Consider the following 15041-nt stretch of genomic DNA (forward strand, 5'->3'; position numbering starts at 1 on the left):
CCAAGGGTTTAATCTGAGTCCTAGAGTAATAAGGTTTGTGAAAAAAGAATAGCACATTTGAACTTTCATAAGGCAAATAATGTGTATTTTAAACTGAATATCATAAATGAAATAATATAAACTATACAAAAGTAATACACAGAAATAGCAATGTCACAAATAACAAAATGAAAGCTATAATTTGAAGTCATTTTTAAAAATTAAACTTTGATTTTAAAATGTCACATTCATAAAAACAATAAAGGTAAGCATTCCTACCTTGCAAATATGAGTCATCAAATTTCTGAGCCGACACTTTTTGGGGAAGCCTGATTCCAGCTCCCCAAGCGATAAAAGGAGTACAAGTCTCTAAAGGATGACCGGCTCCATGGGAGCCTACAAATAAGACACAACGAGCAATGTGAGTAACAAAGACGAACTTATACCTGATTAACCTATCCCTGAAAATCTTTTAATATTTCGTTGTAAAGAGTTGACCCATAAAGAGCTAATTTCCACCACCACACTCCCAAAAGTTTGCATCTCTATTTAACAATTAGTTTTAAAATACTCTCCAGGCAAATCAGAGCATCAACAACAAACAGGCAGAAAGAAAAACCAGAACATCCGTGGAGTGGCTCTGGTTGAAAGAAGATTAAGGATAACAACGACTAAGGCTTGGAGGAGGCTTGGAGGAGACGCCACCAGAGTGGCCGCGAAGGCAGCAACCGCAGGCGAGGCTCCTCTGGGGAGGAAGCGCCCAGGTTTGGGGCGGGCGGTCGAGGCCAGGTCTGCTCTGAAGAGGGCAGCAGTCTTGGTCTGCTTTTCCTCCCGGCCACCCTAGCTGGTGTAGCCCAAACCCCCTTATAAAGTGGGACCCGCTCATCAGAACTCTACACTGTGATTCGGGGACTCAAGTCTCCGCTTTGCCTTGACTTGCTCTCTGGGCACACTGTGTCTGCCTTTGGAGTCTGGCAGACTGGACAGCCTCCTCTAGTGGACAAGGTCAGTAGCCCTAGGTGCCCCAGTGACACCACCTTAAACTCAGCCCTATGCCATCACATAGAGTTACTTCTAGGGAGATAAACGTGAGTTTGGAGGGGGGTTCCTCTGTGTGTTGTGTGTGCACGTGTGCACACACTCAGTTGTGTCCGACTCTGCAACCCTGTGGACCGTAGCCCTCCAGGCTCTGCCCATGGAACTTTTCTGGCAAGTATGCTGGAGTGGGTTGCCATTTCCTACCCCAGGGGATCTTCTCAAGCCAGGGATCGAACCCGTGTCTCTTGTCTCCTGCACTGGCAGGGGGATTCTTTATCAACTGTGCCACCTGGGAAGTCAAATGAGAATATATTCCTTTCATAGTTAAAAGAAAGACTGTGTAAGATTAGTCTTTTTTACACTAACATTTTATGCATACTATTATATGCTAGACACTTCGTATATACTAAGACATCTAATCCTCTGCAATACCCTAAAATATCTACAAGCTACATTCACCACGACTTTAATCATAAAGTATACATCACTTAGAGACAGACTAACCCCAGTCTGTCATCCCATGGTCAGCGGTAAAGATAAATGCTGTTTTCCCATCATTTCCATAAAAGTCTTTAACAGTAGACTCAATTTCTTTCAATTCTTTATCAACTAATTTAATATTGTCTGAATATTCCCTGTTTAAAAAGAAAAAGAAGAGCAAATTATATTAATTACATTAATTTGGCAAAATCAAATTTATTCAACACGAATTTATGATAAAGTCAATAACTGCTAAAATACTTCTAGATTTCAACCTTAATGTTTTTAAATCAGAGCTCTGTAGATTGTTAAAAACTTTTTCCTCTCTTAAAGAAGTAAAACAATCTGAAATCATTTTCAGAAAAATTTTTTTAAAGCATCGATTAGCAAATAGGTCTCCATGAGCGCTTTCTAAGTCTCAAATGCAACAATGATGACTTTTAAACTCATGTCTCTAATAATGTCTATGTTGCTTTTGACACATTTATCAAACAGGTTAAGTATCACTGTTTCAACTATAGAATTTCATTCTTTAGTGTGTTTATGATACGATAGAACACATTTTGGACAAACTATATTTAAGCTTTCCATGCAGTTGCACAAGGGGTGGTTTAGTATAAGTTTTATTACTTAAGACAATGCATTGTGTTACAGATGAGAAGCATGAGGTATTCATTACTGGAAGTTAAGACTAATCTAAATCTAATCCAAAATGAAAAATAAAAGCATAATATGAATTCTTCCTATCTTATGCTCTGCCAAAGTGAGAAAGACAGTTGCTGTTTTCTATAAGGACTGCTGCTGAAATACGGTGTACAAAACTTCATACTGTTATCTGCTCGATACAGCACCGATTAAATGGAACGTAAGGAACAGCTAGTTACATCTTTTTGTGATACAAACATTAACATAATAAAAATGCTTTTCGTTTTAAAATTTATTAAAATCCTTCTAAAATATAATCTTTTTCTCTCTGCTTTGATAAGTGAGTAATATGGAACACACGTACAGAACATATTTTACTTATATTAATGTGTAGTGTGGTCACAGCACATGTGATTTTAGCCACAATATCATACTACATATCATATAAATTAGAATATATTCTAATTTAGAGTTATTTAAAATATAAGTTCTGTTGTGATCATTACAAAGAAAGTACATTATAGTACTTTAAAAGTTCAAACGGAACAGGTATTTCCCTCAAAACCATGAAATTAAACACAGCATTAAAATTACCTTGATGTTGGTCGATGAGCATGTCCATTTGTGTCTATTCCTAATAAATGCAAGAAAAAAACTATTTTGTCTTCGTTTACTTTAGAAAGCAAAGATTGGTTGTTTCTGGCAGCGTGAAAGAACTCCTATATGTAACAAATCAGTTAAAAATTTTTAGTTCATTAATTTTATTTAAAAAGTAATTCTGATGAAAACATTTAATTAAACTTATACAGAACTAAAAAATTAAATTGTCCTGTTTTATTTAAATTTGCCCTCAGGACCTACCAACACAAAGTAGTTGTCAGTTCAGACATCTACATTCAAAACACAAGTGAGCTATTTTCCGTGTTATAATTAGGCTGAAAAGATTATAGAAACAGGATCTCAGTTTCATGAAGTTCTAATAATACTGGAGAACTATTTTGACATGAGCCAACAATAAAACAGCACTCATGGCAGCAATTTAGGAACGCTTTATGAGTGTTAAACGTTTTCCTGCTTCTTGTCCTGTGTTGGTGCCCTAGTTCAACCATAATCTCTCACTTGGAACATTGCAAATAGCTTATTTCTACTGTCCCAAGACTCGAATCTGTGCTTCACAAGGTATGATGGAAAAATGGCCACATAATGAATGGAAATACAGTTCAAAAATGATTAATTTCACAATGATAAACTGGATTCATAAAGCCCTCTAAGAAAAGGGTTCATCCTGAACTTACATACACATGAATGTGTAAGCAAGTACCTATGGAAAGTACTTTTAAATTATTTTGAATAAGTCAACTGACTGCCAAGATATATAATTATTATTCACATAAATGTCTTTAACTATCAGTTCAGTTCAGTCGCTCAGTCGTGTCTGACTCTTTGCGACCCCATGAAAGACCCCATAGTCTTTAACTATATAAGATGTTAATTTTAACAAGGTATTTAACTTTCCAATAAAAGCCTGAAGTATTCCTTCGACTAACTCTTCATTATTACAAACATTAAAAAATATAAGTGGTGCCATTAGAGAAACTACCAATTTCCAAATAAGAAAAAAAAAGGAATACAAATGAAATTAAACATAAATAAACATAAATATAAATAAACATAATCATCCTTAAAAGCATTAAATGGCCCCCTAGCTTTCATATACATTCTAATTAGCCCCTAAGAAACTTTAAATCTAGATGGAAACAGGAAGTTTTTCAAGAGAAAGGACTTATATTCTAAAGATGTAATTGAAAAGCTGACGAGAAACAACAAAACTTAGCAATTGAATTGGAGTCGAATTTACAATCTGTTTCATGACTGATATTATTCAGCTTTGTAAAAAGTGCGGTTCATTCAAAAGTGGACACACGATCTGGGAAACCATGAAATACTAATCTTGCAGAGCTCAACCTGATAAGATTCCCATTGCCTTTTAAAAAATTGGTCTTTTGCACACAAGATGTGAAATACACTCTTAACTTCTTCCCCACTCCCAATATTTAGTATAATTACGCCCACCAACTCCATTTTGTTCTTAGCTCAAAGGCACTTGTTCCTTTTTGTATTTAAATATTTATTATGCACTGGGGGAGAGTGCATGCATTCTCCCTTGTTCTCTAAGTAAAGCTTCTGATTTTATGGGACCATGTTAGTGCGCCAAACTTAAAACCTACGTGTTTCTTATTCTCTCCCACGGTACCTGTTTGGTTATGGCCAATGAGACAGAAATCAAACACTTCAGTCAAAAGACAATGTGTCTTTTGAAATAAATTTAACTATTTATTAAGGTCTTTTTGAAATAAATTTAGTTTAGTAGAAGACAAAGTCCTTTTCAATTCTGTGTACTGTTGACCTAAAACACTGAAATAATGGCTGGAACTCCAGCATCTCCTGTCGTAAGACGACTCAGAAGCTAAGGCCACACTCTGAGGACTGAAGAGACACTTCAGAGGCCGGGTCTTAATGGCACTGGGGAGCCACCATGCCAATCCTGGGCTGCCTCAGTCCTGGGCTGCCTCAGTCCCGGGCTGCCTACTGGCGTTATCATTCACTGAGAGACAAGCTAGCTTTAAAGCAGTATTTTCACTCTATTACAGGGTTCCTTCGGAGCCCAAGCTATCATTACGCTGTTGGCCTGAGACACCCTGCTCTATGTGCAATCCAGGCCCAACCATTTCTATGTTTCCTAGGCTTTTCCAGGAAAGTCTTCCTCTAACCGTTCGGCTCAGATTGGACTTTTCTAAAGACGTCTTCTCAGTCCCTATATGTCTCCTCCACACCACTCTTTATTGTGGATGATTTTATATTTTTGTTGTTACCTGATTCATGTACATACCTCTATCATATCTTATGAAATTATAGGGAATTTTTTTTTTCTGGTCAATAGCAGTGTTGAAATAAGGTAAAAAAAGGCATAGAATCAAGCCAGCCCCTAACTATATCTGCCTAGTTATACAAAGCTATAGCCACTAACTATATCTGCCTAGTTATACAAAGCTATAACTGCCTAACTACATCTGCCTAATTATACAAAGCTGTAACTGCCCAACCATATCTGCCTAGTTATACAAAGCTATAGCCACTAACTACATCTGCCTAGTTATTCAAAGCTATAGCCACTAACTACATCTGCCTAGTTATTCAAAGCTATAGCCACTAACCATATCTGCCTAGTTACACAAAGCTATAGCCACTAACCATATCTGCCTAGTTATACAAAGCTATAGCCACTAACTATATCTGCCTAGTTACACAAAGCTATAGCCACTAACTACATCTGCCTAGTTATACAAAGCTATAGCCACTAACTACATCTGCCTAGTTATTCAAAGCTATAGCCACTAACCATATCTGCCTAGTTACACAAAGCTATAGCCACTAACTATATCTGCCTAGTTACACAAAGCTATAGCCACTAACCATATCTGCCTAGTTATACAAAGCTATAACCACTAACCATATCTGCCTAGTTATACAAAGCTATAACCACTAACTATATCTGCCTAGTTATACAAAGCTATAGCCACTAACTACATCTGCCTAGTTATTCAAAGCTATAGCCACTAACCATATCTGCCTAGTTATACAAAGCTATAGCCACTAACTATATCTGCCTGTCCACAAGGAATCAAACTCATGATGCTGGACATCTTTGGCTATGTTTATGAAGTTAGAAGGCAAGGGCGTTGAAACAAATACTAATGTAAATTGATTATATTAAGAAGTGATACTTAGCAAAATCATTTGCTATTTTTGTAAAGAGATTTTATTTAACTTGAAGATTTTCACTTTCACTTTAAGTAAGAAAACAAAATCTTAAGGAAAAAAATTCTAAGGAAAGAAATATGGTTTATCAAAACATATTGAGCACTTAATTCCTGATAAATATGCAGACACCTACTGCCTATTTACAAACAAACAATAAAAAATGACTGTGTTATGGAGAAGCCCACAGTGTCAGTCCAGAGACACTACTGGTAAAAATAAGAATCACTAAAGGTCAGTCAGTGAATGCCTCCTACAATAGATGAATTATGAGTTCCAATTTGGAGATGAGAAAGAAGAGAATGATAGATAGGAGTCAGCCAATATCCAGAGTTTAGATTTTGTCACAATTTTTGAAAACATAAATTCTATTGGATTCCTGGTGAAACTCTGAGGATTGTCACTAAAAAATAGTCCAAAAAACCCTCTATTTCTTAAAGAGACTCAAATGTTTTACTAGGATTAACTTATGAACTTGGTTTTTGCTTATCTAATTTTTCTTTGCAAATATTCGAAACATCTACCGTATTCTATAAGAAATGCCTTAGATTTGAAACTTCAGAAGACTTCCACATACATCACTGCTTGTCAGAGACTGACTCTGTAGTTAACGAAAGACCAGCAAGGTTATTCTGGGGTGATTCAGCAAATGAGGAAGGAAATGTGGGGTTCCTGAATCCCATCCAGGGCCCACTTCACTGTAGAAGCGTGGAATTGAAAAGGGTTTACTTTTTCAAATTATTTTTTAAAAATCTGTATGGTTATTGTAGAATGTGCAATTCCTTAGAATCCAGTCTTTTCAAAATTGTATGCTACAATAAGGAACTTTCAAATTCATCCAAGCAGAAAAAACTATAGATGCATGTATTAACAAATCAGTTTCCAGCACATTAGGTATAGCTACTAGACAACTGCATGAGGCAAATACCTACATCTAGTGTGTGGCAGGCCAGCCACCAACAGCACATACCTTCACATGATCAAAAACCCACGTGTCCAGTTTTGTTACATCGTGGGCACCAAAATCCTCACTGGATGCATCGTAACTGTCTGTAAAAATATGGTTTCCAGAGTCACCTGAAGAGGAAATTTTAGGGAAAAATTTTAATGATCTGCCATGGACCATGGTGTATGCTTGAACGTATGCTGTTGCTTCTGTTCTCCCAATAACATTTTCCAGTTTTATAGATACAGGTCAGTTCAGTTCAGTCGCTCAGTCGTGTCTGACTCTTTGCAACCCCATGAATCGCAGCACGCCAGGCCTCCCTGGCCATCACCAACTCCCAGAATTTACTCAAACTCATGTCCATCGAGTCGGTGATGCCATCCAGCCATCTCATCCTCGGTCGTCCCCTTCTCCTCCTGCCCCCAATCCCTCCCAGCATCAGGGTCTCTTCCAATGAGTCAACTCTTCGCATGAGGTGGCCAAAGTATTGGAGTTTCAGCTTTAGCATCAGTCCTTCCAATGAACACTCAGGACTGATGTCCTTTAGAATGGACTGGTTGATCTCTTTGCAGTCCAAGGGACTCTCAAGAGTCTTATCCAATAACAGTTCAAAAGCATCAATTCTTCGGCGCTCAGTTTTCTTCACAGTCCAACTCTCACATCCATACATGACCACTGGAAAAACCATAGCATTGACTAGACAGACCTTTGTTGGCAGATACAAATAAGCTGTAATTTAAAATGCTAAGAAAAAAAATCACAGCGCTAGTTAGTATACAATAGCATAAAAGTAAACAACGGAGTTTGCCTTCAAGTAAGGATGAAACTACTCAAAGAATTTGGGCATCTAGGGATGGTACAATCAGATTAAATCACCTGTTTTACAAAATTCCCTAACCAAGAAGAAAATTCAAATATTTCAATTCTTTCATTCATAAAATACATGCATTCTTCTCAATATATGAGAAAAAATATTGATAATTGCCAAACAGTTTGAAAGGGTCAACAAATACATTAATCACTTATAAGATTTTATTAAGGATCTAATCAACTTAGTGAATTTCTGAGTTAGATAGCCTCTTAAAGGTCATAAGGAAGAGAGATAACAAAATAATGACAATCTCTTATAATAGTGACAAGCTAAGCTCTAATGATACTGGTTCCACTCCTCAACCATCCTATTCTTCAAATCCCAAGTAAAGATCCGAGTGGGGCTGTAAATTACTGTAAGAAATGGAACAGTCCCATTGGATTGTCTCCAGTTAAGGCACTGATCCTGTCCTACGAACTGAAGTCAGAAGCAGGGAGGTGAGTTTGGTAAACCATAGCAACTTCATCCTCACCACTACCAGTCCCCAAAAAAGCTTAACTCCTTGCTCCTTGGAAGAAAAGCTATGACCAACCTAGACAGAATATTAAAAAGCAGAGACATTACTTTGCTAACTAAGCTCAATCTAGTCAAAGCTATGTTTTTTCCAGGAGTCATGTGTGGATATGAGAGTTGGACTATAAAGAAAACTGAGCACCGAAGAACTGATGCTTTTGAACTGTGGTGTTGCAGAAGATTCTTAAGAGTCCCTTGGACTGCAAGGAGATCCAACCAGTCCATCTTAAAGGAAATCAGTCCTGAATATTCATTGGAAGGACTGATGCTGAAGCTGAAGCACCAGTACTTTGGCCACCTGATGCAAAGAACTGACTCATTAGAAAAGACCCTGATGCTGGGAAAGACTGAAGGCGGGAGGAGAAGGGGATGACAGAGGATAATATGATTGGATGGCATCACCGACTCAACAGACACGAGTTTGAGCAAACTCCGGAAATTGGTGGTAGACAGGGAGGCCCGGCGTACTGCAGTCCATGGGGTTGCAAAGAGTCAGACACAACTGAGCGACTGAACTGAGCCTCAAGCAGTATGAGTTTGTGGACCTGCTCTACATAATAACGCTCTGTGACTATCACACAGAAAACTCTGAATATCTGATTTGCTTTTGAGATATAGAACAATCTTTAATAATTCCGATTGTTATAATTTATAGTATAATTATACCCATGACTAAAGGTCCAAATCTTTTCATTGGGTGAAATGACCTCAATGTTCCCACTAAAAAGCACTTAATAGCATAAAATTTAAGTGGAATCCAGCTGATTCTAGAAAATGATGCAAATGAATTTTCTCATTAAGAGATGTTCTCACACTTGCAGATTCAGGCACAGAAACACCACAAATACAACAAATCTCGATGGCATGATCTTGAACACATGAAAACAGAAGCTATAAATATAAATTTTACCATTTAAATCTTTATGTGATTATGTACTAACTTCTTAATAGTCAAAGTAAGTGACCATCAACAACATAATGAGATCACTGTAATAAGCCTTTTGGTCAATATTTCACATGAATTAATTTTTTTAACACCCAAAACAAACCTATAAGATAGAAATTATTATTATCACATTTTACAAAAAGGAAAACTAAAATTTAGAGAAGTTATCTAACTTACCCAAGATTAAAAAGCTGTTAGATGTTAGAATCATATACCATTTCACTGAATCCAAGGTATTTAAACTGTATAATCCAACATTTTAAGTACAACTAAGATGAAAAAAAATCAAACTCACACATCTATTATAATATACACTCATTTCAGAGATGTTAAATATGTCAAAACATGTATCTCATTAATCAGTAAAATGTAGTATATATTTTAAATTACCAGATTGATTCATTGCCTACTTAGTATTTGGGGAAATATAATCAGTGACTCCTACCTTTGGCAAACATAGCCAGGATGTCTGGGCTTCCCCAGGACCATGTGTACCTGGTTTCATTAAGAAGAGAATCAAATTCTACAGGATTTTCCTTCCATCCTTCAGGTAATTGAGAAAAAAACAATGACAATAGTAATATTTAGATGGTGATGTATTGGTATGGCTCCTGAAGAAGTTTTTTTCAAATAATAACAAAGAGGATTAACTGCAGAACAAATGCAAAACTAACAACAGATTTTGTTACCTGTATTATAGTACAAATCTTTTTTTAAAAAGCTTACAACAGTTAACTGACTTCTTACTAAAATACAGAATCACTTTTGAACTTTTGAGAGTTAACATCTAGGAAAATCAGCAATCCATCCAATCATATTCTATCAACAGGACATGATGATACAAGATTAAAGGTTTACTCCTGAGTCAGTCCCAGTGTGTGTGTGAGTGAGTGAGGCTAAACGACTTGTCAAAAGCATCTCAGAACATCCTTCGCTTTGTGTCACGGTGCAGTATTAAAGAAGCAGTATCTGTGCAAGCAGTCTCTTCATGTGATAAAATCATCTAAAGAGACAGTACCTTTGGCAACTGCGCTGACATCTTCATAAAACCCTGCAATCATGGCCACATGCCCGGGCCGAGACTCGGTAGGCACATGCGTATGAGAGATCCCCCAGCTGCCTTCATTCATTATGACATTCCTGAAAGGTGTCACAGACAAAGAGTCAGCATACACTATGATCACGGGCTCTGTTAAGGTTTTAGAAAAACAAGATCACCACAGAAGAAATCCAATCAAGAGAAGGAGTCAAAATTTAAGAAGGAATCTTTCTGATCCCAACTGGGCTTGGTCGAGTTCCTCCCACCAGACGGATTCCACCAGACGGATTCCGTAGCATAAGAAAGCCCAGGTAAGACAAGGAACCTCCCAAGCACCGTACAGAATCACAAAATGAAATACACGCTAGAGCTCTAAGTCACAAAGTATCAAAACGCTGTGTTACATAAGAAATCACTGATACACAAAGTATTACTTTGTCAATGTTAAATTTTGTTAGGTGTGATGATGGTGTTGTGATCACGTTGAAGTCCTTGTTCTTAGGAGATACACACTGAAGTGTTTAGGGGTAAAGTGTGAAAATATTTTGCTTTCAAATTATTCAGGAAAAAATAATTAAAGTTTAAGTGTGTATGTGTGTGTGTGTGTGTGTGTACTGAGACAGACAATGCAAATATGAAAAATGTTTAAAATGGTCATATCTAGATTAAGGATATACAGATGAATATTCATGATATAATCCCTTTCAACATTTCTGTAGTTAAAAGTTTTTCAAAATAAAAAATTAAGAGAGGAAACAGCTATACTCTCAATTAGGAGTTAAATTATCTTTCTAAATTTGAGATTAAAACAAGTCAAAAGTTTCTTTTGCTAAATGTATCACCATTCTTTAAGCTGTCTAAGGGTGATTTGCAAAATCTGGAGAAAAATGCAAAATGAACAGTAATGCCAACAGGTAAAAGGCCAGCAGAGCAACAAGTTATGAAACACAAATTCATTTGTAACAGTTTTCAAGCTAAACTAAAGTGCTGATTTAGATACTTTTAATTGACTTATAACCAAATAGACTTTGGTAAAATACATATATAAAAAGTAAAAGGCTTGAAAAACCATTAAACCACATGCTAAGGGAGAAATGTTTTTTAACTTCTTCAGTTCTATAATGGAAACTGAACTCAAGCAAAAACAGGGAGGTATAAAGCAATGTGGATACCTCTCATGAGAAACATTTTGATCAGATCGTATTTTTAAAAAAACGAAGTGAGAAACAAAGAAAACCTGTCAAAAAGGCTTCAGAAGCAGCTGGAAAGGCAGGCAGCACGCAGCACAGCCCCTGGGAGCCCCTGGTCCCCACTGAACACCCCAGGGAGAAGCAGGCACTGTTGGAAAAGCTCATCTTCGTCTCAACAACCAGTAGAGTTTACAGTCATTAACTTTGCAATGAACTACATTTCTCTCCTCTCTATGACAACTAAGAAATTCAATCAAGTATATCACCCCGATTTTTAAACCAGTCATAGGAATTCATGTTACATATTTCTGTGCACTGAACCTAACCCTCACAACCTTATTTTCCTACTTGTATTTTCCTATTGCCCTGAGTTGCTTGTTTCTTTGTATCCTTTAATATATTATGCATTTCTTTGATGCACCATAAATTTATTCCTGGAAATCTGACATAGAATTCAGGTTCATTCACTCTTCTAGCAGTCAACAAATATTTATTAACTGCCTACTATGGCATCTGGTCCCATCACTTTATGGGAAATAGATGGGGAAACAGTGGAAACAGTGTCAGGCTTTATTTTTTTTTGGGGGGGGGGGGTCCAAAATCACTGCATATGGTGATTGCACCCATGAAATTAAAAGACATTTACTTCTTGGAAGGAAAGTTATGACCAACCTAGACAGTATATTAAAAAGCAAAGATATTGCTTTGCCAACAAAGGTCAGTCTAGTCAAGGCTATGGTTTTTCCAGTGGTCATATATGGATGTGAGAGTTGGACTGTGAAGAAAGCTGAGCACCGAAGAATTAATGCTCCAACTGTGGTGTTGGAGAAGACTCTTGAGAGTCCCTTGGACTGCAAGGAGGTCCAATCAGTCCATCCTAAAGGAGATCAGTCCTGAGTGTTCACTGGAAGGACTGATGCTGAAGCTGAAACTCCAATACTTTGGCCACCTCATGCGAAGAGTTGACTCATTGGAAAAGACCCTGATGCTGGGAGGGATTAGGGGCAGGAGGAGAAGGGGACGACAGAGGATGAGATGGCTGGATGGCATCACCGACTCGATAGACATGAGTTTGAGTCAACTCCGGGAGTTGGTGATGGACAGGGAAGCCTGGCGTGCTGCGATTCATGTGATCGTAAAAAGTCAGACACGACTGAGCGACTGAACTGAATTGAACTATGTTCTAGGAACCAGAAATAACGTCGTGTATAAAACCAAGTCCCTGCCTTAGTGGAAGTTGTACATGCTGAGTAGTACTATAAAGAAAATCAAAATAGGGTAGAGGGATAAGAAGCAATGATGACAGGTAGGGACAGGGGAAAGAGACAATTTTAGACAAATTTCCCTTGAACTGGAGTTTTAATCTCTCCGCAGTAGCATTAGGAAGGGCTTTTGAGAGGCTTGCTATGAATGAAAAAAAAAAAAAAGAATAGTTGATTGCAAGAACCCCACAGGTCCAAAAAATTAAATATTTCTTTTCAAAGCCGCTTCAGTTCAGTTCAGTCGCTCAGTCGTGTCCGACTCTTTGTGACCCCATGAATCGCAGCACGCCAGGCCTCCCTGTCCATCACCAACTCCCAGAGTTCACTCAGACTCACGTCCATCAAGTCAGTGATGCCATCCAGCCATCTCATCCTCTGTTGTCCCCTTCTCCTCCTGCCCTCAATCCCTCCCAGCATCAGGGTCTCTTCCAATGAGTCAACTCTTCGCATGAGGTGGCCAAAGTACTAGAATTTCAGCTTTAGCATCATTCCTTCCAAAGAAATCCCAGGGCTGATCTCCGGAATGGACAGAATCCAAAATTATCATATTACATAGTGATATAAATTTGGAAGGCTTTATTTTATAGAAAACGTATTTTGAATTAAAATTTATATTTTTTAGATAAATACCTTTGTAATTGGCAATTCACTGAAATTTATGCTTGTCATTACTTGAAAATTGAACAGTCTTACTTTACAAAAAAAGAAAGAAAGATAATATACTGAGTTGTAAGCCAGCATTCAGAATTAGGACAAGCGAGGCCAGGCAGCTAAGGTCATGCATTTTGACCACCTGGTATCAACTTCCACAATAACAGAAGTAACTGTGGAAGGAAGCACACTTGCTAATTTCTAAGACAAAGGCAGAGGCATACGTGCCCTACTCTCTTTTTCATCATCACCCCTCTACCCAATGTGAGATAAACAGTCTCAGTCTAACAATTCCAGAGATGTCCTTGTACCAGTTGACACGCTTACCTAACAAATGGCGCCCTAGAATTCCCATCTTCATCTAATTCATAAAGCTTATCTGCTCGCAGGCCGTCAGCAACAAACAGCATCAATCTTCTTGCTGGGGGAGGCAGGGGCGTAAACCGAGGAGTCATTCCATGAACCAAAGGAGAGGTGAAATAAATGTCGAAGATGGAGGCGAAGAACACGAAGTGCACGAGCAATCCCAAAGTGATGTACAGCAGCATGTCCAGAGGAACTAATCTCCAAGGCAAACTGGAGAGAGGGAACAAGACCAAATCTGGGTAAGCCTTAGTGCAAGCAAGTATGTTTCCAACTTATTTGATGACTAGAGCTGCCTGCACTGAGCGACTTCACTTCCCCTTTTCACTTTCGTGCACTGGAGAAGGAAATGGCCACCCACTCCAGTGTTCTTGCCTGGAGAATCCCAGGGACGCGGGAGCCTGGCGGGCTGCCGTCTGTGGGGTCACACAGAGTCGGACACGACTGAAGTGACTTAGCAGCAGCAGCAGCAGCAGCCTCATTTTTCAGTCTCAAAAAACTTCTTAGTTTGGTGGACACTTTTTATTTCCTCCATCTTTCAATTAGCGTCATTGCTCTGCGGCTCCTTCCCTATCTACACTGGTAACTGTTTTCAAGCTGTGGTAAGAGGGCTTCCCTGGTGGCTCAAACGGTAAACAATTTGCTGGCAATGTGGGAGACCTGGGTTCGATCCCTGGGTTGGGAAGATCCCCTGGAGATGTGGGATGGCAACCCACTCCAGCATTCTGGCCTGGAGAATTCTATGGACAGAGGAGCCTGGGGGGCTCTAGTGCACGGGGTCGTGAAGAGTTGGACACGACTGAGCAACTTAAAAAAAAAAGAGAGCTCTTAACATAAGATCTACCCTCTTAAATTTTTATGTGTAAAACTGTTATACATTAGATCTCGACAGCTTATTCACTTTGCATAAGTGAGATTTCACAGCCACTGAACAAGCACTTTCTTTCCGCGCCCCACCCCCCACTCACCCGCCATGAGTGTGACTCTCTTGGACTGTCTCAGACCCGCAGAAGTGCGCACGCTCATCCTTCTGGGCCGACCTGCTTCGCTGAGCATTGTGTCCTCAGTGCGTAACCATGACACTGGCCAGGACTTGTACTGTGACCCGTTTGGTTTTGTCCCGTCTGTTACCTTACTGTGGTTCTAATTTACGTCTCCCTGGTGGTCAATGATGTTGAGCTACTTTACTTGCATGTAATGGACATTTTAAAATCCTCTTTCATCCCCTTTTCATTTTTTTAACCGTGTTTTTCAAAGAGCAGTCAGTACTTATGAATTCTGAAAGTTCTGAATTAACTG

General features: G+C 38.5%; 1 protein-coding gene across 1 annotated transcript in view; it reads right to left on the reverse strand.

The window, feature by feature from the left end:
* The window catches only part of PIGN (phosphatidylinositol glycan anchor biosynthesis class N), a 100352-nt gene that overhangs the window by 77715 nt on the left and 7596 nt on the right, over nt 1-15041 (reverse strand). Inside the window, exons 3-9 of the mRNA XM_052660290.1 lie at nt 13707-13955; nt 10256-10377; nt 9683-9781; nt 6932-7038; nt 2737-2861; nt 1522-1652; nt 259-375 (exon numbers count right to left, since the gene is read on the reverse strand). Coding sequence (XP_052516250.1) covers nt 259-375; nt 1522-1652; nt 2737-2861; nt 6932-7038; nt 9683-9781; nt 10256-10377; nt 13707-13927 — 922 coding nt within the window. The 5' untranslated portion in view covers nt 13928-13955. The remainder of the gene's footprint in view (nt 1-258; nt 376-1521; nt 1653-2736; nt 2862-6931; nt 7039-9682; nt 9782-10255; nt 10378-13706; nt 13956-15041) is intronic.

The sequence above is a fragment of the Budorcas taxicolor genome, chromosome 22, assembly GCF_023091745.1.
Source record: "Budorcas taxicolor isolate Tak-1 chromosome 22, Takin1.1, whole genome shotgun sequence".
NCBI lineage: Eukaryota > Metazoa > Chordata > Mammalia > Artiodactyla > Bovidae > Budorcas > Budorcas taxicolor.